We start from the raw sequence: 25,984 nt of genomic DNA, 5'->3' as shown, positions 1-25,984 counted from the left end.
GTGGAGGAAGTGATCAGTACAGCGACCTTTCGCCTATATTCTGACAGCTTGACTGCATATTACCTGTTATGTGTCGTATCGACACTATATGGTGTGTTGGGATGGGTGGGAGTTTTTAACCCCACATGGTGTGATGGGATGGTTGGAGTTGGTGTGTAGAGGACGAAGGTAGGATTCTGTATATCTGTTCTGCATATCTGATTATGTTGCCTGTATCTATAAAGGACTCAAGTCCAAATCCGAATCTAATCGTATATGTGATTTTTTTATGTATAACATGTCTATTTCTTTTGGGTTACACTGAGTTTATGAAAACTCACATCCGTTTGTCTATTTTGTTCAGGTAATCCACAAACTTAGGCGAATCGGTGCAGCGGAGTCTCACGGTGACCACAAGTTTGTAAACTGACTATAAATAATGGTTTTTATTTAGTTAATGATTATTTCTGGGAGTTTTGTAATTAATGGACTCTCTGGACTATTTGGTTTATTTTGGATTTGGATTCTTTATTTTTGATGGTTGGCTAAAAACATGGTTTTTACTAAAATAAAGGTTTTCTGAAAGTACGAACAGGATTTTTTTTAAATATAACGAATTCTAAGACTTCTACTATAAATCATGTTTTGGGAAAATGAATTGATTAAATAACATTTTTAGTAATAGCTATAAACGAATAAGGATTACAAAGCTTTATCGAATTAACTCTATTTTCAAAACCCTTCTTTGTGACATCTCCAAATTCGACCATAACGTCTAGGCCGGGTTTAGGGTGTTACATTGATTGCATTTTGTACACTTAAATTATTATAATCATGTTCGTGTTGTTATTATGCCTTGGTAATTTGTTTAATTAAAGAAAAGCATGCCTATGTTATATTTACATTATAATAGTAAGGTAACAAATGAATTAATTATTAATCGTATTGAAATTGTAATTAATTGACATAGTATTTAATTGATGCATGTTTAATCTTTTGAGGTAGCTAAAGGTTAAACTAGCGATTGTATTAAACAGTCACTAACCTTGCATAACTTGCAAGATTATTGTGATTAAATTGTTTCAATATAGGACTATGTTGTTACTTATTCAAAATTCCTTGTGGGTACAATAACTTGACATTTACTTGTCACTTTATTACTTGATATGATTGTGTACACTTGCACATTTCCGTCGTTCCAAGTTTTTGGCGCCATTGTCGAGGACTGTTTTAAAAGACATTGTTTGTGAAATTGTTAATTTTGCATTTTGGTCTATTTTTTATTAAATTTTAATTCCAATACTTTTTGTGTTTGTTTTAGGTGTTTATGAGTATTTATCAAATTATTGACTTACTCCTCGTCGACCATCAAATTGAAAGGACTTTCAGACAAAGGAGAAGACAAGTGAACCAAAGAAAGACCGAAGAGATGAATTTTTAAAATCAAAACCAAAATGAAGGAGGAGCATTCGCTTATAATACTTACAATCCGATCATTGTTGCCGCTAAACAAAATTGCGACATTCGACAATATGTCATTCCTCTCTTCACTAAGCTTAATTCGAGTATTGTGAGACCCAAAATTGAGGCACCGCAGTTTGAACAAAAGCCAGTCATGTTCTAAATGTTGCAAAATATGAGTCAATTTAGTGGGATTCCTACTGAAGATCCATATTTTCATCTTCTGCTATTCATGGAAGTGAGTGACTCATTTAAACTATTTAGGGTGACCGAAGACACCATGAGATTGAGATTATTTCCATACTACTCAAGAGATAAAGCATGAGCGTGGTTGAACTCCCTACCGTCAGGTTCTAAAACTACATGGCAAGAGTTGATTGAACGTTTCTTAATGAAATACTTTCTTCCATCTCTGATGAAATTACTTCATTTCAGCAACTTGACAAAGTATGTTTATCTAAGGCATAGGAGCAGTTCAAGAAGTTATTACGAAAGTGCCTTTATCATGGCATTCCTTACTGTGTTCAAATGGAAACTTTCTATATTGGTTTCAACATTCATACTAGAATTATGGTGGATGCTTCGACAAATGGAGTCCTTCTTTCTAAATCTTATAACGATGCCGAGTAGCAGGAGTACATGAAACAGACACAATTGCTTCTTTGGTAGCCCAAGTATCCTCTTTGTCTTCTATGCTTAAGAACATAATTGTTAATGGTTTTAATGGTAATTTAACAGGTCAATAGCTGAACCAGTTCGAGAATATTTCTTGTGAATATTGTGGAGATGGTAATTTCTTTGAAAATTGCCCATTGAGTCAAAAGTCAAAATATTACATGGGAAATCAGAATTGGAATGGTTCGCAATCAAATTCTTACAACTCCTCATGGCAAAATCATCCAATTTCTCTATGGAGTAATCAATGGGTGGACCATAGCGACTCTTCTATGCCATATCGACCAAATTATCTATTAGAATATTCTTAACAAGTGCAAAAACACCCACAAACTGAATCTTCAAGTAATCTTGAGAATTTGCTAAAGGCATACATAGAGAAGAATGATGAACTAATCCAAAGCCAAGCAGCAACATTGAAGAATTCAGGAAACCAAGTGGGATAGCTAGCCAATGAGCTCAAAAGCAGACCCCATGGTATTTGGCCGAACGACACAAAAAATCCAAGAATTTCCTGCAAAGAACATTGTAAAGTAGTCACTTTGCCAAATGGAAAAACATTGGAGCCCAAGGTGGTTGAGGTTCAAGATGAGCCTGTTGTAGCTCAAGACAAAGAGGAAGTTCAACCGAGTGTTGAAACTCCTATTTTAAAGAAGTCAGATTTAGTGATCCTTGATGAGGTAAACTCTAAACCAATTAGTTCTACTTATTTAACACCCTTGTTAAATGCAATAAAATTTCCATAGAAGAGTTGTCCAGTTAAAGCTAAGATTCCACCACTGTCATTTCCTCAACAGTTCTAGAAGCAGCAAAAGGATACTCAATTGAAAGAAATCTTTGATGACGAGGTAACTTTTAATTACTTCGATGCTACTAAATCTCCAGATGTAGTTGAAGATTGCTCTTCTATTTCCAAGATGGAATCGCTGGCTTCTACAGAATTGGAGCTCAAATATTTAAACAATCCGTTAGAACATATTCTACTAGCAGATTCGCCAAGTGATGATGAAGACAATGAATGTTTGGCTTTTTTAGAAGCTAATTTGAAGGAATTCACTCAAGAAGTTCCATTCGAATCATTAAAGTTATCATCTCGGGAGTATACGCAACCAAAGTTGTTGATTGAAGAGCCAGCTGAATTGGAACTAAAGATTTTGTCTCCTCATTTGAAATATGACTATTTGGGTTTGTCTTTGACTTTATCTGTCATTATTTCAATTGAGTTCACCAAAGATCAATAAGAAGAGGTACTTATGGTTTTGGAAAGGAAAAAGAAGGTATTGGATGGATTATTTCATATATTCGAGTCATGGGTTGGAGGATTTGTAGGAATTACAGGAAGTTAAACAATGCCACTAGGAAATATCATTCTGGTTTTTCTTTCCCTAATAAGATGTTGGACAGATTTGATGGGAAAGAATATGATTACTTTCTATATGGGTATGGTTGGTATGACAAATTGCCATTTGACACAACCATGGTCAATGATGGTCCTAAATAAAATAGAGGGAGTTCTCTTCACTTTCTCTATCATTATTGTATATTTTTAGTTTTTTTCTCATTTGAATAAAATGGTAGACCTAGATTAAAAAAATTATTAGGTCATTACATTAATTAAAATTTTACCTAGGAAATTGAGACTTAAGTGGGACCATCTGTGACCCCTCTAGTCTTTCCTAAGAATTTAATTTAATGTAAACTTTCAAAAATTATTTTTCTAAGTAGCCCAAAAAACTTAAGTATTTGTTTTGTTAAATAAAGGGTCAATTTTTAACCTAAGCACTAACAGCATATTTGGTTGGATGTAATGACTATGCCATTACAACCCTATTCCATGGGCCCTACCTAATCATAAGTTTGGTTGGGTGTAATTCCCTATTACGGGCTTATTACATTATGTGTGTATTCCCAAAATTGGTCGATTTCTATTCCCTTGCAAAAGCAGCGTTCAGTTATTCCTTCCCTCTGTTCTGATTTTCTTTTTCTCATTTTTCAATTTTTGCCCTCAGCTTCATCTTCTGCTTCTGCATCTCTACGTTTCCTTTTTTTTCCATCTCTCCGGCGTGAATATCAGCACAAGAAGGCTACTTCCAATTCATCTCTGTTTCCAGCTCTTACATTGGTAATGGTATGTTTTAACAATATATCTCATTCCTTGGCTCTTCCCTTTTTTGTCTTTGGCTTTCTTTCTCGATTTCCTACCTAGGGTTTATTTCGCTCCTTTAGCTATTGCTATGAAAGTCTCCATTGCTGAAAAAGCAGATGACAAAATTATTATGTTTTTGGGGGAGGGCTTATCAATAGAAATGATTAAACATGAAATGCTACAAACAATTCGGAATATCAATAGAATTGGGAAGTTTAATTTTTTGAGAATTTTTTTATTTGGGTTTGACTTGTTTTCAGTAATTTAATCATAATTAGAATTAAACCACCTATTTTTTTAAAATGGTTGTTTGGGGTTTTATTGAAAGACTAAATGATTTAGAATTGGGAAGTTTAATTTTTTGAGAATTTTTTATTTGGGTTTGACTTGTTTTCAGTAATTTAGTCATAATTTGTTGCAGTTCTAGAATTACAGAGCTACTTTGATTTGGTGTTTTGATATATATGAATTAGTTCATACAGGAACACTGCTGATGTTTTGTGGGAAGCTATAGCTAACGGTCAAGTTCTTTCATTGTACCAAGGTCTTGGGACCAAAAATTTGCAGTCTTTTATTTCACAGTTCATCTATTTTTATGGATATAGCTTCTTTAAAAGGCTGTACTTGAAGAAAACTGGAAACAAGACTATTGGGACTAAAGCAAATTTGATTGTTGGTGTTGCTGCTGGGGCATGTACTGTTATAATTACACAGGTACTGATGTTTTGATTGTTGTGTATATGTGTATATATATAGGCATATGTATGTATGTATGATCAGAACATTACTTGGGAGTTTGGTTTGCATGTGGGCCATTTAAGAACTTTGTATTGTTAGATTCACTAATAGAACTGTGATAACCATGTAGTGAATCTTGTTCAGATATTAGATGGAATTGTATACTAAAAACATTGCTTTCTTTTGGAAACCGAAAGTCGAAACTTGTTTGTTTAGCTGCCAATGAGGCCTGGTTGTGGTGGCAAAGATTGAGGCCTTGAGTGCCCAAGTTCGAGTGCCACCCTGTGAGAATTATGTGTAAGCTAACTACCTAGTTAGTTTGAGTGGAATTAAGTTATTCAGTTCAATGCTTGTAATGATTGATTCTTCTCGGAATTGTTGATATAATTAGTTAGTTGTAACTTCAAAAAGGGCGAAAAAAAGTCTTGTTTGTTTAGCTAGAAAAAGGACTTAATCCTTGAAAAAATCAATCCATTCACATTTCTTATCATCCATAATATTTGTTTTCACTCTAGAAATTTAGGCAGTGCGGAGCAATTTTACTCTCTCATGAACTGCCTGCCACACGTGCGTGCTTATGGCTCAGCTTTATTTAGAAAGGCTGGTAATTTCATTGCAACAACTTCTTTGAACCAATGCCATGTTTCCTTATGGAAAAGAAATTTTGATGCCTGTACTTGTGTCTTTATGGCAGCAATCTTGTATTCTTGAGTTTGATGGTGCATCAAAAGGAAATCCTAGGCCTATTGGTGCAGCAGCTGTATTGAAAACTGATGCTGGAAATGTGGTATGCAATTAACCATTTAGAAATTAGACCTTTTCCACATGTAAATCTTTCTATAATATGCTATTTGAACATATCTGCAAATTGCGCGAGGGTTTGGGCATAGTAACCAATAATGCTGCTGAATATCGCGCCATAATTTTAGGGTTGAAACATGCTCTTATAAAAGGTTATACAAACATTCATGTACGAGGTGACTCGAAGCTCGTTTGTATGCAGGTAATCCAACTTTCTATCTGTTTAATGTTGCTTTGTTGATGTCCAATGACTTCAAAAAGGTGCCATTTCCTATATGGGACTTTTGGTTGTATAAGTGTTTGTGGATTGATGGATCCATATACTGATAAGCTTAATGAAGGAAAAATAGAAATTGGCTCCTTGTCTTGGCCTCTTTACTTGAATTGGAAGGCATTGATGCAACTATTTTTCTGTCATTTTGTAGCCCGTCTCTTTATCTTATGCTCGGACTTTCATGTTTTTGTGCAGGAGCATGGTGTAGATCAAGCAGACTTAATTGCTTTTTTACTAGAACTTAGTTTTCATACCCCTGGTGAGGTATGTCGTATTCATTTATAACTTTTCCCTTGATCTATGATTGTTCATAGAAAATTTTTTTTTGGAAGAAGCTTATGCTTGACATTTGTTTAATCCATGTTTTCTTAGCAAGTATCTACATTATTAATCTTAAAAAAAAAACTTTTGTTGTATTTTGTTATTTGCATAGACTCTTACTGGCCGAGACATCCCTAGCTTGTATGTTACTCTACGAGATGCTGATGGTGGAACTAAAGAACCTCTGATTTTATGTCGAGGCGTTGATGTTGGCCGTGAAGTAGCTGGACATGATGTTGCATCTGGCTGAGGTTCTGTCTTTTGCCCTGGCACTCGATTGCCATTTGAAGCAGCTTGCTTCTATTGAAATTGAAGGACAAATTCTACTAAGAGTATTTCAGTCATTTTAAAGTTTAGAATATTTCAATAGGGTAATCCCAGATTTGAAGCTTAGAGATTTCTATTTTTTACTTTATATAATTGCTTTTTGATTTGTTGTCTTGCATGAAGTGATCTACTACGCCTTCAATGGAGAGAATATTTGCTTAAAAGTATAGGACACAAATGATTAAATTGTAAAGTTTGGATATTGACTAATTTTAATTTACCAAATTATATCATAACCTGCTTTCCTTTTTCGTTTTAAAAGAAGCACAGTTTACTAAGTTGAAATTATGGAATTTAATAAAATAAGTTTGTTTTATTTTATTATTAAAACATGCTATTTTTATAAGATCTAAGCTTAAATTTAATCAAAATGATATAGAAGAATGGTATAAGATTGATATAAAATTAATATTCCAAAAAGAATATAGGAGATAAAATGTTAAGTTAGTTGAAATATAAAATTAAAATAACTTCACTCGGATGTAAATGAAAAACTCTCATTACATAAATATAAATATTTATATATTTTATGGCTAAACAAAATCAGTACCTTGATTAGTCAAACAATTAATTCGTTTCGTATCCTGTATCTCCAAATAACGTGGGGGGAATTATATAATTTTATTAAATTATATTTAATAATAATTATTTTTAAATTATATTTTATAGTATTATATATTATGATTTTAGTAAATTCATATAAGAATTTTTAATATTAAGAATTTTATTAAATTATATATTTTTATTAAATTATATTTAATAATAATTATGTTAAAATATGATTAAATTATTTATTATTTATATTAATAATCTTATTAAAATTTAATAACGATAACAATAATCATCTACCTAAAAAAATTCTACTAAGGGTATTTCAGTCATTTTAGTTTTTTTCCTTATGCTATTACAACATCATTCCATTCAACCAAACACAAGAATATTATTACAGTTCTATTCCATTCCATTCAACCAAACACAAGAATATTATTACAGTTCTATTCCATTCCATTCAACCAAACAATTGAATTACTATTACGCCTCTATTCCATTACAGCTCTATTCCATTACAGCTCTATTCCATTACAGCGAACCAAACGTGCCCTAATTTCTTTGAGTTTTTTTTAGTTTACTTTCAGAACAGGATCTCAGGATCTAAAAAGAAACTGTCATTGGGCTTAAGACACTACCAGGAAGGGAAATATTCAACCCTTTTCTGCACAAACCTGTATCCCTTACCTTGCTCCACTGCCACTCCCAAGTAGCCCCATAATGCATCTCTCTTAACCCCTTAATGTTGCAGGCCTTAAATCCCTAAATCACCACCCCAAACACCTTTACTCGAAGCCATAAACTCCACACCTAAACTATCCTTAAAACTACCACCCTTTCCAACTCTAAGCCTTACCATCGGCTACTCACCTACCTACCCAAAATAGAAACCACCCTTAACATAATTTCTAACTTTGGCACCAAGAGTCCCTTCGTCTAGCACCATTCCACGAAGTGTACAGTCTGCTATAAAGGCTATTATGCAACATATGCAGTGGCAGCAACAATCTCATTGAATATACTCAAAAATACGAGATGACTCAATGCTCTTAAGAAAATCATGCACAAACTGTTTGTTTTTGTGCCTAAATTTCTAGAATTTATATTCGATCCATGGACTCCAATGTTGAAGAAGGAACGAGGTGATTCGAGCAAAAAAAAAAGGACGATGAAGCAAAAGATGGGTCGAATTCTAATAGGTCTGCAAATAAATAAAAAGGAGGGATCTTGTCTTTACTTTATTTTATTTTATTTCTTAGGATATTTTAAGTTTTTAGGTTTAGGTTCTTTAGGATATTTTTATTTCTCGCATAATAAAATAAGAGGTAGAAATCATCAATAAAATTGAAGAAATTGCAAATAAGAAGTGTGACAATTGATTTGTACATGTCTAGGATTGGATTTACTTTGGAAAAGCTTGGTATTTAAGCAGTCAAACTTGATTCACCTCCTTTTCCCTAGGTCCTACCTAGTATACAGTATCTATTCACTTCTATATTTTCATTCTTTCTATTGTTTTTAACAATAGGGACATTGTTCATCTTAAGTAGGGGGCAAAAATTGAAATTGTTTTTCTTTTTCAGAATACATTTTTCTTATAATTATGATTAAGTTATATTTTGTTCAAAATTTTGAAGTTTTGTTAATTATGCTAAATTTTAGTATAAATAATGTCTTATATGTATGTATGAAAATATATGACTCAGTGATGCTTCACATAATATGTGATATTTAAGTATGTTACTGTTAATAAGACTGATTTCATGATAAATCATGTATATTGTTATTGAAATTTAAGTCACATGGTAAAAATGTGGTTTTTGATAGTGATAATACGAAAAGCATCATTAAATGCACCCACTATACTATTTTATCAAATGCATGATAATTCATGCCATTGTTTCTATTACTGATCGCATGTCTAAATCATGCCTACTAATTCTACTATTGATTGCATATTTTAATGATGCTTACTGTACTACTTTTTTATCATTAAAAGCATGTCATATTGCATTGGGGTTGGGATGATTATGTAAGGAGGAAGTACTGGCAGCTTGTCTACAACTCTAGTGGCTTGTCCACAACACTGGCATCTTGTCTGAAATACTAGTAGTTTATATGTATTATTGGTGACTTGTCCACATTACTGGCAGCTTGTCTACAATATTGGTGGCTTGTCCACATTTCCGGCAATTTATCTGCATTACTAGTGGCTCGTCCAAAACTGGTGTGTTATTGTTTGGATGAGTTCTAGGGAACTATTATTATCGTATGTAGCGGAGTTGGGTAAGACCTTTTTTTTTTTAAACACTACATTAACATGTTCATGCACAGCACAAAATATGTATTTTGTACTATTTATAATATATTGAATATTTATTGGTTTGAATGTTATAATTATTGTTTATTACTGTTTACTGGAGTTAAGACTCACACTGAGCTTAATAGTTCACTCTTTAGTTTTCTGATTTTATAGATAACCCCCAAGGTTAGGAATTGGGCACGATTATCGGAGAAACTTCTCGGATGTTTTCATTTTTAAGAACTTTAAATTTAATTTTTAATAATTTTTTCGGGACTGTAATAATTTTCCTTATGGACTGTGGCATGAAACTTTATTTTGGAGATTTTTATTTTGATTTGCATGATTTTAAGTTTTAAACTGATTATTTGATATTTAGATGATTACGCATGAAAAATGGGTTTTTTAACGAAAAGTTGATATTATCACTAATTTCTGCTACAATATTGAAAATAAGTTTTTAATAAAATACAACTTAGTTTTCTGAAATAAATAATCTTCACAAATGAAATTTTAAAGATATGAGATTCTTTTTTAAATTAATATATTTTACGAAATAAAAATAAATAATCAATTTCACCAGTTTTGAATACAAAGGAAATGGTTTTGAATTATGTTCAGAATTTCAAAAGTTTTTTTGTGCCATTTTAGTGGCCAATGTAGTCTTCAAAATGGTTTGGGAGGTTACAATTTTCTAGCCAATCTTCAGCTCTCGTCGGGTTGTCATCCTTTTTACCTTTGAATTCCTTTGCCCCATACTTAAAAAAAATTTTGATGGGGGGTTAATTGATATTTACCAAATTTTTGTTTTGAGGACAAAGGGAGTGCCACAAGAGGCACAATCGGGAAAGGATGATGCATTTGGGATTGCGAAGCTAAAGAGATAGCTCCCAAAAATTGGGTGGACCACTGGTTTATCATCTAGAAGAAGGCATCTCTTGCCTCATTCTCTAGCCCTTACGAAAGGGACACATTATAAATAGCTCTCTTATCGGAAGCAGGAACATTACTTTCTACTTTATCAAAAAAGCGTCAATTTGATTCAGCCAACAAAATTTATTTATATGAAAAACAAAGTCAATTTCGATCTGAAGACATCACACTATCATAGGTTATTGTGGCATGTATTTCTAGACTCAATACACGCTACGTTCAGTCCTAGAATCGGCTAAACTTGTAGCTCTTATACAACTAAATGTAACACCACTTACCTGACCCGATCATCGAGTCCGAGCAACAAAGTGTCACATTCATTTCCAAAGCAACTACTGACAAATACACAGTAAAAACATCATTTCACTTCATCAATCATGCAATAAATCAATAATACAACATTTAATAACATGTTCATTCTTTCTCGGGTCTTATACGAGCATATGAATGCTTTAAAGTCAACCTGAGATTAAATACAGACCATTTTTTAACATTTTTAAATTGTCAAAACAATTTTATCATAAATAAATCTTTCAAAAATTCAATCATGTCATAAACATCTAGCCATGATAATACACAATCAAATTCAAACCTTAGTCAAGCTTCCGAAAGCTTTTTTAATGACATGAGCACGAATTGGGACTAAATTGTAAGGTTTGGAAAATTTGGGCTCGACATCATGGTGTCATTATCTCCATATCGTGAATTCACTAACAGTTTCTCACATCACAACATCGAACCACAAGACATTACAATGTCACAATCTATCGACCAATGCTGCGACGAGCGACATTTCACGTCGAGACGAGGACCTTGTTTTTGGTAAAATTTGACCAATTGACACCTATTTCATGTCAAGCCAAACCTTTATCTCATTTGGTTCATATATGTACATCTAAACCTACACAAAACCAATCCAATAACATTCCCAAACATACATTTATCACTACTCAATTCAAACAACCTAACATGTCTTAATTTGGCATCATTTTAAAGTAAATTCAACTTAATACACATGTACTTAACCATTTTGTAACATCCATATCCTATCTCCATTGTCAGAATTAAAGTTATAAAGTGTTACTGATCAAAACAGAATGTTTCACTTTATTTCAGAATAGTTAAACAATTAATTTATAAACATATAACAAACAATATCTATTCATGGTATGAATAAAATTATGGACCTTGAATCGGGCTTATGGGGCCCTAAAAATAGTTTAGGAACAATCTGAGATTAAGTCAAAACAAAACAGAAAATTTTAGAAAATTTTGAAAAGTTCAAAAGCAGGGGTCATATGGTCGTGTGGCCAGGCCGTGCGACATAGCTTAAACCGTGTGAATATTCGAAGTAAGGACAGGCGTTCGTGTCCTAGCCCGTGTCATAGACCGTATAACTTACTGACTTAAGACACACGGCCATGTCTCAGCCCGTGTTTCAGACCATGTAAAACCTACACCAAAATTAACAGAGCATACACGGTCGTGTGGGGTGACCGTGTGTGGCACACGGCCATGTGATAGACCGTGTCCCAGGCTGTGTGCTTCCAAATTAACCCATTAAACAAGCTAAAAATCAAGCCAAAACTTACACATTTAAAACACACCATTTCCACAAGCATTCATAAGACCAAAACTCATTCCAAACTTGCTCATAATATACTAAATCAATCATCCTATATGTTCTAACCAGTGTACCAACAATGGGTATCACAAGTATAATCAATTTTGAACCTATTCAACAATATAGTTTTCATCATTTAGCATACTTTATGCATACCAAATGACCATATCAAAAACATACCAAACAACCTTCTTCTTTCTACCCACATGAGAGTATGTATAACTACTATTATCTCATATGAAAACACATCGTTTACAAGCATTTATCAAAAGACATAAACCAAAATGAACTTGGCACCATTTAAAAACAAACTAATCTCCAAAATAACATTTAAAACCTTATTACATTCAAATCATACCAAAATGACACACAACCCTATACATGCCATTTATAACCATTTCAATATGTTCAAAAGCTACCAAATTAAGTCTATAGATAGTGTGATTGTACTCCGACGAAGTTTCCAACCGTTCGAGCTTTCCGATGATCTACAAAACAAAGAAAACAACTATATAAGCAACTAATGCTTAGTAAGTTCATATAAAAGGAGTTAAACTCACCAGTTGTAATAAATTTATCAACTATGAGTAATTATATTTCCCTTTTCCTATACACCAAACCTCACAAGGTTAGTAGGTGACGCAATACGTATATAATTCTAACCCGGTCAAGGCATATAACATATCAAGCATTTCAATTTCACCGTTCATCTATCATATGACCATTGTATACCTTAATTTTCTTTTAACTATGCTTATCATATGTTCCATATTCTTACTTTAAATCATAGATCATTTCATATGGTTATATACCCTGTAAAATTTTAATTACCCATTCATGTCATGAAAATAATTTTACTATATAAATTATTATTCCACATAATTCAAATGTTACCTTTACAATCCAAACACATCAACAGAAAGTCCATTTCACAGGACTTTTCCATACCACAAATCACATTTAATCAACGTAACAAACAATACTTGTAACTAAGAAACTCGTTACAATATCTTTCACTTACCAATACTATAAATATGCCACAATATATAAGCACATAAATAGATTGTAATTCAATTATTTCATAGCCCGATGAACTAGTAATCTAACTAGAGTACTAGAGTAACTACACCAATTCCATGTAACAATCCATATCATTTAGTCCAAATCATTAATACTCGGTTCACATACTCGGTCATTACTCCATTTCCAAAGGCATCATAGATGTAGAACAGGGGCACGCATGTGCATTTAAGGGTGCCGAAGTACAAATAGGGGAACATATGTGCATTCAGGGGTACCGAAGTACAAACAAGGGCACGTATGTGCATTTGGGGGTATCAAAGTACAAACAGGGGCATGCATGTGCATTCAGGGATACCGAAGTACAAACAGGGGCACGCATTTGCATTCAGGGGTACCGAAGTAAAAACAGGGGCACGTATGTGCATTCAGAGACATTTTCCTCATTTCCTAATACATAATTCAATTCATTTCATTCTTATATAAAGTTAACATTTCCTCATTTTCTCTATTACTTTCAATGATACAAAATATTTGTAACATTCATAGTTATATATATAATTTTCCAAACTAAATTAACCTATTTACATATATTCATCAATTAATTACAGAAAATTAATATAATTCATTAGAAAAATTACATTTATATATTGAAATACTATGAACTTACCTAAAGTATGTTTTCAGTTGGCTCACAGGGACTAATCCAAAATTTTCTCTTTTTCCTGTTTAACCTCTGTACGATTTGATTTTCGATCTATATAATGATTAAATTCAATATATAAAATTAAAATACATATTAAAACTTATTTTATGCATATGACCCTTAATTTTTATTATTTACACATTTTCCCTAAACTTTTACATTTATCACAATTTAGTCCCTAAACCTTAAATTCCAAATTTATCAAAATTATTAATTTCTCATGTTAACATAATTTTTATTTGTACAACTAAAACTCATAAGTATTCCAAATTCACAAGAATTCCCTATCAATTTTAATATTTTAACAATTGAATCCTTTAGTTAAAACTAACAAAAATCACTTTACAAAATAATCTTAATCAACAACTAAACCATTTAACATCAAGAACAACTAAAATTCATTAATGGTAAAATCCAAAATCTTTAACAGTTTCAAAAATGAAGGTATGGGTTAGTTGAACCTAGTTACAACGATATTAAAAATATAAAAATTATAAAAAAAACAGGCTAAAAATTCATACCATGCAAAAGGAATTGCCATTGTCGAAACTCAAGGTCTTTAATGGTTTTTCCAAATTCCATTTTCGGTGGTAAGAAACATTAAAGAAGATGATGCCTTATTTTTATTTTATTTATTTAAGTTTTATTTATTTAATTAAAAGTTTGCCCTTCAATTAAACATAAAATTTTAACATATTTCATGCCGTAACTGTCCATGCTAAATAGGACTGGTACAATTTCCATAAAAAACCTTCCACTCAAGTTAATTAATCCATTTAATCATTATAATTCAATAGAAATTAATCTTCACGACTTTAACAATTTAGTCCTTTTTAATTAATCAACTAATCAACTGTCTAAACAATAAAATTGCTAAATCGAACTTTCACATAACAAAATAATATCTCCATAAATATTTTTAAAAAATACTTACAGTCTCGGTTTTCAAAAGCGAGGTCTTAATATCTCATTTTCCGAAACCACTTAACTTTCGGAACAACCACGTACATTTAATTATTTAATCAATTAACTCACTTCCACCAAGTCAAAACTCAATATCAATTATTATTGACTCATACGAATTAAATAATAATTAATACGGGCTTACTCGTCGGGTTTGTGGTCACGAAACCACTATCTTTTACACTACTGAAATCAGGCTGTTACACATTTCATGCCATCACCATACCATACCATAATGTTATCATGCCTAATCATGCTCAAATTTACCATTGAATGCAATTTAAGATCATCTCATCATATTGAAATGTGTATCATACAATTCACAGCAATTCCAAAGGTAAGCATTCATAATGTTCAAATCCAAAGGTTGTTACACATTTCATGCCATCACCATACACATTACTATCATATATGCATTTCCATATAACCATTACAATTCCAAAGGTAATCATTCATAATGTTCAAATCAAAACCATATTCAAAACAAACACATATATTAACCCTATGTATGTGCCATAAAAATGAGTTTAAATAATAGAAAGACTACCGAATCATTAACAAGATAGTGTGAGCCCCTCAACGATCTGCTAGACACATTCCGCAAGTTAGCGATCTACAAAGAAAAGAGAAACAACGGGATAAGCATATCGAATTCTTAGTAAGTTCACAAGTATATAAACAACAACTTACCTAAAATTACATCTTAATTAGGTAAAATACTAGCTTTATGGTTTTGCCTAAACATGACAATCACATATCAACAAGGTGGGTATCAATATATATCACATATTATAATAAATCAAGCATATAACATCCTTAATCACTAATAACCAACATTTATTCAATTCCATATCATTTTTTTATCTATTATCAACAATACATCCAATTTCAATATAATTTCATTCACTATTTCATTTCATTATTTGAATTTTGAATTTAATTCATTAGTTCGTCACATTTCCATATCAGCCCTTCGAGCTCGTATAACCGGTTTGTATGATCTTTCACATGTTATCAATATTCGTATATCACAATGTGTATATAAATTATCAAATCATAATATCAATTAAATTCTAATATCATTTATCCAATTTACATTTTATATCCTTATTAACCTGACTCGGACTCGAATGGATACACAGATCCAACCAATCACACTAGTTTGGCACACAATGCCTTATCGGACAATGCCGAATTAAATAGTTTGCGCCTAACGCTCATCAATGTGTTTGGCACCTAGTGCCTCATCGGTATAAGTGAAGTATAAATGTTTCCAACACTCATCGACTTGTAGTCAAAGTAACCCATACTCGACTATCCTATGGCATGCCAACTATATTCGACTTTGCCCGAACAGTTAATAGGGTAACCTTTTATTCAATCGTCACATTGTTGAATTTGCATTTAAAAAATTCAATTCATATCTCAAATCATCAGTTTATCACATAGCATTTCCTATTTCAAACCAATTCAAGGTCAATTCTATAATTTCATTAAATTACACTATTTTCAATTCTATTCAATTCAAACCTCTATCTTGGTAATCAGTCTAATTCATACCATTATGATTTGCTTAGTCATAATAAACTATTAATTCATTAACATTTCATATTGCAATTCATCATGTTCAAATTATCGGTTAATTTTTTTTTACAATTTAGTTCATATCTCACCTTTTGTACCAAATTGCAAACAATTCAAATTACTATTAAACATACAAAAATTCATAATTTAAATATATAGAGAGAGATAAATTTATATACAACCATACCATATGAATTTACCTAGTAAAAACAACAACAAACAACTCTTTAGGGACTAATTAGCAAATCTTTCCATTTCCTTATTATCTTCGATTTGGTCCAATTTTTTTATCTATTCAATAATTCATTGTAATTTATCAATTCCAATCCTCTTATTTCATCCTATTACAAGCATATATCATCTCTATTTTATTATTTGAATTCCCCTAAAATTTTACATTTTATTCAATTTAGTCCCAAAAACCGAAATTACCAAAACTTTCAATTTTGAGCATCGATTTCAAAATCAATCTCAATTTAATTCTTCTACAGCCCTCTATTATCTATAATTATATAAGTTTTAGGCCAATTTTGAAATATTTACACTTTAGTCCCTATGTTCAAAACTAACAATTTTCACTTTACTAATTAGTCATTTTTCATATCTAAGCTTAAAATACAATCATTTAACACCAATAAATTCAAGAAATCAACAATGGTAATTTTTGAAAACTTTAACAATTTTACAAATGGACACACGAATTAGCTAAATCAAGCTCTTAGGACCTCAAAAACATAAAAAAATAGAAGAAAATGACTAAATTGAGCTTACCTAATTAATGTTGAAATTTCAAAAGCTAAAACCTAAATTTTTCTTCTTTAGCTCGTGAGGTTGAAGACAATGGGAGGTAATGTTTTACTTTTTCTATTATTTTTAACTTTTATACTAAGTTTAACTTATTTAATTATGAATAAATATTGTTAAACATTGATTAATTAATCCTTATGTATAATTAGCCAAATTAGTGTGTTAGCTCATCTCCACTACCGTTTATCATAATTACAAGGGTCCAATTAATTAATTAAAAATCTATAGTGATTAACTTTTACCACTTTTACAATTTAGTTCTTATACATTAATTAGTCACTAATTCAGAAAAATATTTATTCAAAATTCAATTCACCTTTATAATAACTCCTTGAATATTTAATAAAAATATTTACTGGCTCGATTTACGGAAATGAGGTCTCGATACCTCAGTTTCTAATACCACTAACTTTAGGGTCAAAACACTTGTACTTTAACTAACTATCCAATTAACAAATTCATCAGACATAAATTCAATATAATACTTTAATTCACAAGTAAATTTTAATTAATAACATTTACTGACTCAATCATCGGAGAACGAGGTTTCGAAATCACCGTTTCCTCCACCACTGACTTTTGGGTCATTATAATAGCCTTCTCCATTGAAAATAGGTGGTGCAAGTGCAGTGAAAGTGATTTCTGAATCCATGAAAAAAAAATTCTCTCAATAATAGTTCCCTTAATAAGATGGCTTTAATACCATTAATTAGAACATGTTCGAGTTTTCAAGCAAGCTGACATGATCAATTAGACTCGCATTTAATGTCTGAAGTGCTACCTTGAAAGCCACTATAGTCTAGCCACCACATTGAAGTCACTTGTTCAAATCCCTACATTCTCGTAGGCAATGCTAGCAATAAATTGTAAGTGAGAGCAAAGGGGCCTCCTGCAAAATCTATCATTTTCCCCAACACACTGCTAATAAAAGGAAAATGGATGAATTATTCCGGTTCAGGTGACATGTGATACATTGATTTGTTTTCACTAAAACAATAGGATTCGAATCTTTTTGCAAAGCATCCAAATCCTTCCATTGCTTGCCTCACAGTAGTATTATAATAACTGTCAATCAGCAAAGTGTTTGTCTAGCCTGCAGAAGCTTAATTCAAGTTAGCATAGGCAGTTCTTGAGAGTGTGACCAAAACCTTTCACTTGGTGCATTTTGAGGGGACACCACACTCATGGCAAATCTAGCCTTTGTTTATTGGCAGTAATTCTGTCCATGTACAAAGACTTGCCAAGTTCAATAGCAATGTAGCTCAACCCTAGAGCTCTAGATAACTCAAATGGAACTTTTCCAAGTTGGATCCAAACAAGGAGATGTGCAGATTAAGTTGTAGGAATTTAAATACTGTCTCCCATTTCCTAATGATAATAGGGATATTTCACAACTTTTTTCTCCATATATATGAAATAAAAAGATTAATTAGTAAAATAGATGGGATTGTAGATTAATTACTGAAATAGTTGAAATCCGCACCCGGAGAACCCAACTTCAAAGTCGGCATCTCCAGCTGCCATCTTCTATATATTGGGGCTCAAATGAAAATCGGGCAAATATTATAAAGAGCCCCCTATTTTGTCAAATTTCCATAATAACTAATTTTAGTTAGTTCCAATTGTTTCTTTTTCCTAGTTTCAAGCCAAGACTTTGGTGGGAACTACAAGCAAATATGGCATTAATTTAATTAATTTCTTCTTTTAAAAAACTTATCTTGAAATTGTAATAAAATTATAAGGGACCATTTTTTATATTATTCCTTTATTTTAGGTGAGCGTAAGAACAGCTTGTTTCCCTGCTTTGAACTAAAAGTAAATAATATCATAAATGGTCCCTCATAATTTATCAAATTTTCAAGATAAATTCTTTAAAAAAAAGAAGAAATTAATAAAATAAATATCATATTTACTTGTGGTTCTCACCAAATTCTTGGCTTGAAAACTATTAATATTGTATTGAAACTGAAAAAAAAAACAATTGAAACTAACTAAAATTAGTTATTATGGAAGTTTGATAATATATGAGGACTATTTATGATGTTTTCCCAATTTTCATTTGAGCTCATTTACTTTTAAGTTGAATGCTCCAAATCTATTTCACTAATTAATTAATATTTTTATTTCATATATATATATATGAAAAAAAGAAGCCGATAATTCACTATAAAACTTTTGGACAATCAAAAACATTGCTGAACAATGGTAAATCTAATGAAAGTCGGTTAAGGACCTGACTGTCCATGGGCCGGGTCGGGCTGGGCCCAAAATTTTTTTCAGCCTGCTTCCTAGACCCAGGCCCAAAATATGGGTTTGATATATTGTCCAAGCCCGACCCGGGGAAAAAATATGGAACCCGAGCCATTTTTTAATTAAAATTAAAATTAAAATTATATTTTTATTAAAATTAAAATTAATTGTTATTAAAATTAATTGTTTTTAAAATTATATCAAATTATATTTTTTGTACTAGTCAACATTTTGTAAAATCTAACATTTTGTTAGTAAAATTATTAATTGTTAATTGTATTAATTGTTACTAAAATTGTCAAATTATATCAAATTATTAATTATTAATTGTTACTAACATTTTGTTAGTAAAATTATTAATTGTTAATTGTATTAATTGTTGTAACAAAATCTAACATTTTGTAACTTAAAACTTAAAATAAAACTAAAACTAGTATATTTTAAAAATAAAAAATATATATATTTAAGATATTTTCGGGCCGGGCCCTGGCTAAAAAAAATTTCCCGATGTCTGGCCCGTTTTCTAAACAGGCCTTATTTTTTGTCCAAGTCCATATTTCGGGCCTATATTTTTACCCGAACCCTCTCATATTTCGGGCAGGCCGTCGGGTCCAGCTCGACCTATGTACACCTCTAGACCTGACCCAACTTTGATATGCAAATATAGGGGTAGGAAAATAGGAGGAGCCATAAATTAGCTAGGCGCAGAATGTTAGAATTTGATATTATTTCATTGGGAATTTGCTGCCTGCCTGCCTACCTACCTACCTGCCTAACCCCTTGAAGGAACCGCGTAGACTGCCTAACACCGTTTCTCACCCTGAATTCCCTTGCTTAAATATTAACCTGTCCCCTACATTATTATTATTATTATTATTATTACCCTGTCTACATGGTAAAGCATTTCTTTCACGTCTATCTTTGTTAAACTATCATAAAATGAGATAATAAATAAACTTAAATATTATATATAAACGAATGAATTGTATACACTATTAGTGTATGATTAGATTAGAATCACCATAATGCAAATTTCTTTTTAAAACGATATAGTCCAATTAAATTGGGTGATTTTTAACTCCTCATTATTATTATATAATGATTTCAGGCTTCTTCCTATAAAGAATAATTATTTTAAATTAAGATGAATATAAAATTACATATAAAATTTTTATTTAATAAACATTGGTTTGATCCAATTTCATATATAAATATTTTATTTTAATTTGATTTTTATATAGTTAAAATTTGATCAAACAATTATATTTATTTAATATATAAATAGTTGAATTTTTTTAATAAGTTGTTTATTACCTTTAATGTATATTATTGAATCAAAAGTAATTTTTTATGAATATAAATTAATCGAAATCAAAATTTGATATAAATATTTGTATTTGAATTAAAATTTATATGAAAATTATATGAAAATTATATATATCAAATTTATATGAAAATTATATGTAATTTTAAGATTCATAAATCTTAATGTTGTTACCTTCGAAAATAAATAAATCTTAATGTTGTTTGGTGTAATGTTTGAAGTGCGGAAAAGTTTTAAATCTTCATTGGATGATAAATATATGTATTGTGGAGTATGTCTCGCATTTCGGTTAAATTTAGGCACAAATAGAGAGCGACGTCGCATCGACGAAAATAGGGGAGAAGCATAAACGACGTCGCGACATGGCGACGTATCATACAATTTTCTCGGTTTTTTTCTCCTGGTTAAACTCTAAGTATTTATTTCAGTCGAACTCTGACTAGTGTACATTATATTTAATATTATTTAGCCTATAAATAGGCACTTTTCTACCCTAGAAAGATAAACTCATTACACATTTAGGTATTAGCTTTTACAAGCTTTCAGAGACTTTTGTGTTTACGTTTTGAGGGTTCTTATTTCAGGTTTTGAGGTTTAGTTTTTTTTATCTCCATCTTTGTACTCTTCTTTTTTTTCGTTATAATAAAATTATCTTTACTCGTGGTTTTTTATCCTCTTCGAAGGGATTTTCCAGGTAAAATATTTGTGTTTGATCTTTTCAATTTCTTTTATTTTACTTGTTTGTTGCTTAATCGGGTTTATCCCCAACTAATTGGCATCAAAGCTAGTTCAATTTCCTCATTCAACCCGTTCAGAGATGGCAATAATAAGGTTTGACATTGAAAAGTTCGATGGTATCACAAATTTCGATCTATGGCAAGTTCGAATGACGGTAATACTGATCCAGAATGGTCTAAAAAAGGTCGTTATAGGGAAGAAGCCCGCGGATATGGAACAATCAAAATGGGAAAAGCTACCCTATCTGTAATTCAGTTGTACCTTATGAATAATTTATTGTAGGAGTTGTTAATGGAGAAAATGATATACACCCTATGGAAAAGGTTAGAAACCCTTTTACACGACAAAGTCTTTGGCTAATTGATTGGTGTTGAAACATCGATTGTACACATTCTGCATGAACGAAGGTGAACACCTTAAAGGTCACATTAGTCAATTTATTACTTTTTTTAAATGATTAAAGAATGTTAAGGTTCAAATTGACAACAAATATTAGGTTATGCTATTATTGTACTCTTTACCGTTTTCATACAAGTCTTGCAGAAGACCCTGATTTGTGGCATAAATAATCTGTCGTTCGAGGATGTAAATGGTCATTTGTTGAGCAAAGACAAACTCGACAATGAGTTTGGTTTGGATAGCAAGTCATATAAGCAAGCCTCAGTTTTGGTAGCATTAAGAAAGCGAGACAAGATATGTCGTTATTGTAAGAAGTTAGGTTACATCAAGGTAGATTGTTACAAACTGTGGAATAAAAAGGCTGCTAAGAGCAACGAGAAAGATTTAGTTGGTGCTAATTAGGTTGATGACAAGGGTGATGATTTCTTATTGATGTCCGAGCTTACATCCGAGTGGATTCTAGATTTGGAGTGTTATTTCCACATGTGTCCCAATAGGGACTGGTTCTCCACACAGTTCAATTGAAGGTGGAGTTGTGCGTATGGTAAATGGTTCACCTAGTAATGTAATAGGTATTGGTACTGTTCAGATCAGGATGCACGACGAGACAATAAAGATATTGTCAGACGTCAGGTGTGTACTTGATTTAAAGAGAAATCTCATCTCCTTAATAAATTTAGACTCGAAGGGTTGTAGAATTAACATCGAATAAAGTGACATTAAAGTATCTCATGGGGCTCTTATTTTGATGAAAGGTAAAAGGATTGACAGTCTTTATGTTCTAGAAGGATCAAGGTGACCGGTGTAACAAAACGCCCTTCGTCTGTTAAGGAGTCAAAGTCGACTCGTTTGAAGCGGAGGTAACTTGGTCATAGGAGGGAAAAAGGTATGACCATTTTGTTAGGAAATGTGCTCATATTGTAGTAAACATGTAATTATTTTCCATTTATTTGAACGATGAATAAATAAATTTCACATTTCATTGTTACGTCTTTTTTATTTTTGTTTTTCATATTTTGCAAGTATAGCAAAATTGTGAAAAGCAAATATTAGCTCATTGATTGTCTAAATTCAAACTGATGATAAATAACACTGTAAAAAATGTTTACATTATGAGAAAGATAACTTACTTCAGTAGATAATCTAAACGAGTCAGTAATCTTGTAAAAGATTTAAAGTGAGCATTTGATTCAAATATTAAGAATGATTATTATGTTGTTTACAATTCTAATTGAGGAGATGGTTAGTCTTGGCTATTAGAGCAGTTGACTCCATATATAGATATATAGATGTATTCATTGGCAGAATGATACATTGGACTAGACCCAAGATGAGTTAATTATAAATTCGTTTTTAAATTAATCAACTTGTGAAATTTATGGTGTGTTTACCTAATTCCTGAGTTAGTCACTGACCATGCGTATGTAACTCATGTGCTTTGATATAAGTGAAGGCTTATACTCTAAAAATGATCGAGTCGATAGCCGATATGTTGGGTACATGACTTGTGTATGGCATAGCTTTACTAGTAATAGTGGATTTCATAGCTCAATTAAAGAATTAACGATATCCTCTTATTGGCATTGTGTGGAATGATAAATATGGAACGTGGTCACAAGTTTCTTGTTCTCACACAAGCAATTTATCACAAACATTAGTTGAGAATTATTATATTAATCATTAAGAAAACACAATGACGACAATGAGATAAAATATGATTGTATTGAGTGAACGAATTTAACTTAAAGGAATCGATAATATCTTATTAGGGTAGACACACATAACGAGGTCATTGGACGAAATAGTTAGATGAATTGCTTTCATAAAAAGTATACAATAAGGAGTTTTCAATCATGGTACTTCTTGTGGGTTGACTCCATGATTAAGTAATTACAAATTATAGGAACAATGCTTCTAGACATAATTGCAATTACTAAAGCCTAACTATATAGTCTGATTGGTACCTCCGCTAGCTCAACAAAAGCTCGATCGAACTGCATTTGAATCAAAAGAAAATTCTACGACTTTGGAAATAATTTAATTGAGTCAATTTATTCGATATGGAATTAAATTGGGCAATCATAAGAATTGTTCAACTAGAGAATTTGATTAAAGAATTTTTTTGAAAAATTAATTTGGAAAATCTAAGTGATTTTTGGGAAAATTAATTTTGATCAAGTAAAATTAAATTAATCAAATTAATTAAATTTAATATGATATTTTTGGAAATTAATTTTCAAGTAAGAAATTGGCCCACTGGGTAATTGAACTTGAAAATTGGACCTAATATCATAAATTGGGCCTAGGAGCCCAAAATCGAGACCAATACCCCAAAACTAGTCGAATTGGGCCTAGAATGTGAAACTGGGCCAACATTCCAACCGATGACTAGATCGGACCGATTGTGTTGTCACTGGCCCAGGCCGAACCGATAGCAACCGAGCCAGCTTGGGGTGCCAGTAGCTACCACGGTGGCATTCTGGTTACCGACAAATGGTCGGCGACAGTAGGTCTTCTGTGGTTGAGCAGTGGAAGAAGTACACTTTTATTAAGACTCTACTATAGAATTTGATTTCAAATTAACTATTCCAAAAATAATATTATTTTAATAGATTTAATATTAAATTAAATTTAATATTTATCTTAATAATATTTTATTAATTTAATATTAAAGTGATTATAATATTAAATTTAATTTAATGTTTATCTTGTAGATAAATATTCTACTAATTTAATAAGATTTAATATTAAATTTAATCTAATATTTATCTTTATAAGTATTATACTAATTTAATATTAAAGTGATTAACATTAATCATAATTGAACTCTTTAAACTCTCCTTATATAAAGAGAGTCATGGGTCATTATTTGACACATACTTAAATTCATGAGAAAGTTGTAGAGAGAAAATTTTCTAAAGAACTTATTTCAGAAAATTTCTAGAGATATTTTTCTTATCTACAACTTGGCACAAAAGTTTAGAGAAATTATGAAATTACCCTACTGGTAATTTTTGTGAAAAATTTTCTAATTCGAAGCAAGCTTACACTCGGCAGATGTGAGCTTGAGGCTAGTGGAGAAGACTACTCGGTTGAAGCGTTCATCCTAGATGAATCGAAAAGGTACAGTTTTGATTAAGTGTTTATTACTTTAGATATCACAACCAAGTTCTTATTTTGGAATTTTTTTTAAAATATTTAGTTTTTCCCTAATTTTTTTCTCGATGCGTTTTTCAAAATTGATTTTCTAACACATTTTGTATAAAAGAGGTTCTCTTTTAGGTGCAGATTTTGAAAAAATAGGGCATTGCGTTCGTGAAAATCAAACTTGGATCAGTTTTGATTTGGCAGTGCAGAAGTCGAAGACTAGAAGTCTTTCAGCTTCAAAGTTCAAACACAACTTTGACTTAGTTAATATCCTGCATAGTTCGAGATAGGCTCATTACGGGATTTGGAAAAGAAGGCATTATGAAAATACGAGTCAAGGTGGGGATTTGTGGAGTGCGCCTTACATTTCGATCAAATTTAGGCACAAATAAAGAGCGGCGTCGCGACGACGAAAATAGGGGAGAAGTAGAAACAATTTTCTCAATTTTCTTCTCCTAATTAAATTCTAGGTATTTGTTTTAGTCAAACTTTGATTAGTGTAGATTATTTTTAGTATTTTTGACCTACAAATTTAGCTTATAAATAAGACACTTTTCTACCCTAGAAAGATTAAACCCATTATACATTTAGGAATTAGCTTTTACAAGCTTTCAGAGAATTTTGTGTTTATGTTTTGAGGGTTCTTATTTCGAGTTTTGGGGTTTAGTTTTTTATCTACATCTTTGTACTCTTTGTTTTTTCCGTTATAGTGAAATTATCTTTACTCATGGTTTTTTATCCTCTTCGAAGGGATTTTTCCACATAAAATATTTGTGTTCGATCTTTTCAATTTCTTTGTTATTTTAATCGTTTGTTGCTTAATTGGGTTTATCCCTAACATGTACATTTATTAAGTAGTTTTTAATGGATAATAGTCAATTTTATAAGTTCACTTAATTTTAGGGTACTTTCATTT

General features: G+C 31.4%; 1 protein-coding gene across 1 annotated transcript; it reads left to right on the top strand.

Moving 5' to 3' along the window:
* Positions 1-3,424: 3,424 nt before the first annotated feature.
* Positions 3,425-6,828, top strand: LOC107908276 (uncharacterized). Its single transcript, XM_016835503.2, has 6 exons — positions 3,425-3,605; positions 4,125-4,243; positions 4,730-4,975; positions 5,694-5,786; positions 6,270-6,338; positions 6,508-6,828. Exons 1-6 carry the CDS (start codon positions 3,425-3,427, stop codon positions 6,643-6,645), a joined length of 846 nt encoding a protein of 281 aa, XP_016690992.2. The 3' UTR covers positions 6,646-6,828.
* The last annotated feature ends 19,156 nt before the right edge of the window (positions 6,829-25,984 follow it).

This window comes from Gossypium hirsutum, chromosome D02 (assembly GCF_007990345.1).
Source record: "Gossypium hirsutum isolate 1008001.06 chromosome D02, Gossypium_hirsutum_v2.1, whole genome shotgun sequence".
Taxonomy (NCBI): domain Eukaryota; kingdom Viridiplantae; phylum Streptophyta; class Magnoliopsida; order Malvales; family Malvaceae; genus Gossypium; species Gossypium hirsutum.
Note: the sequence above shows the minus strand (reverse complement) of the source record. Positions and strands in the feature narration are given on the sequence as shown.

Bases quoted from the DNA above. Each gene is read 5' to 3' on its own strand.
- LOC107908276 (XM_016835503.2), top strand. From the start codon at position 3,425: ATGGGTTGGAGGATTTGTAGGAATTACAGGAAGTTAAACAATGCCACT. The intron at 4,244-4,729 runs GTATGTTTTAAC...TGATATATATGA, and splicing joins CAGCTCTTACATTGGTAATG to ATTAGTTCATACAGGAACAC. The intron at 5,787-6,269 runs GTATGCAATTAA...GTTTTTGTGCAG, and splicing joins AAACTGATGCTGGAAATGTG to GAGCATGGTGTAGATCAAGC.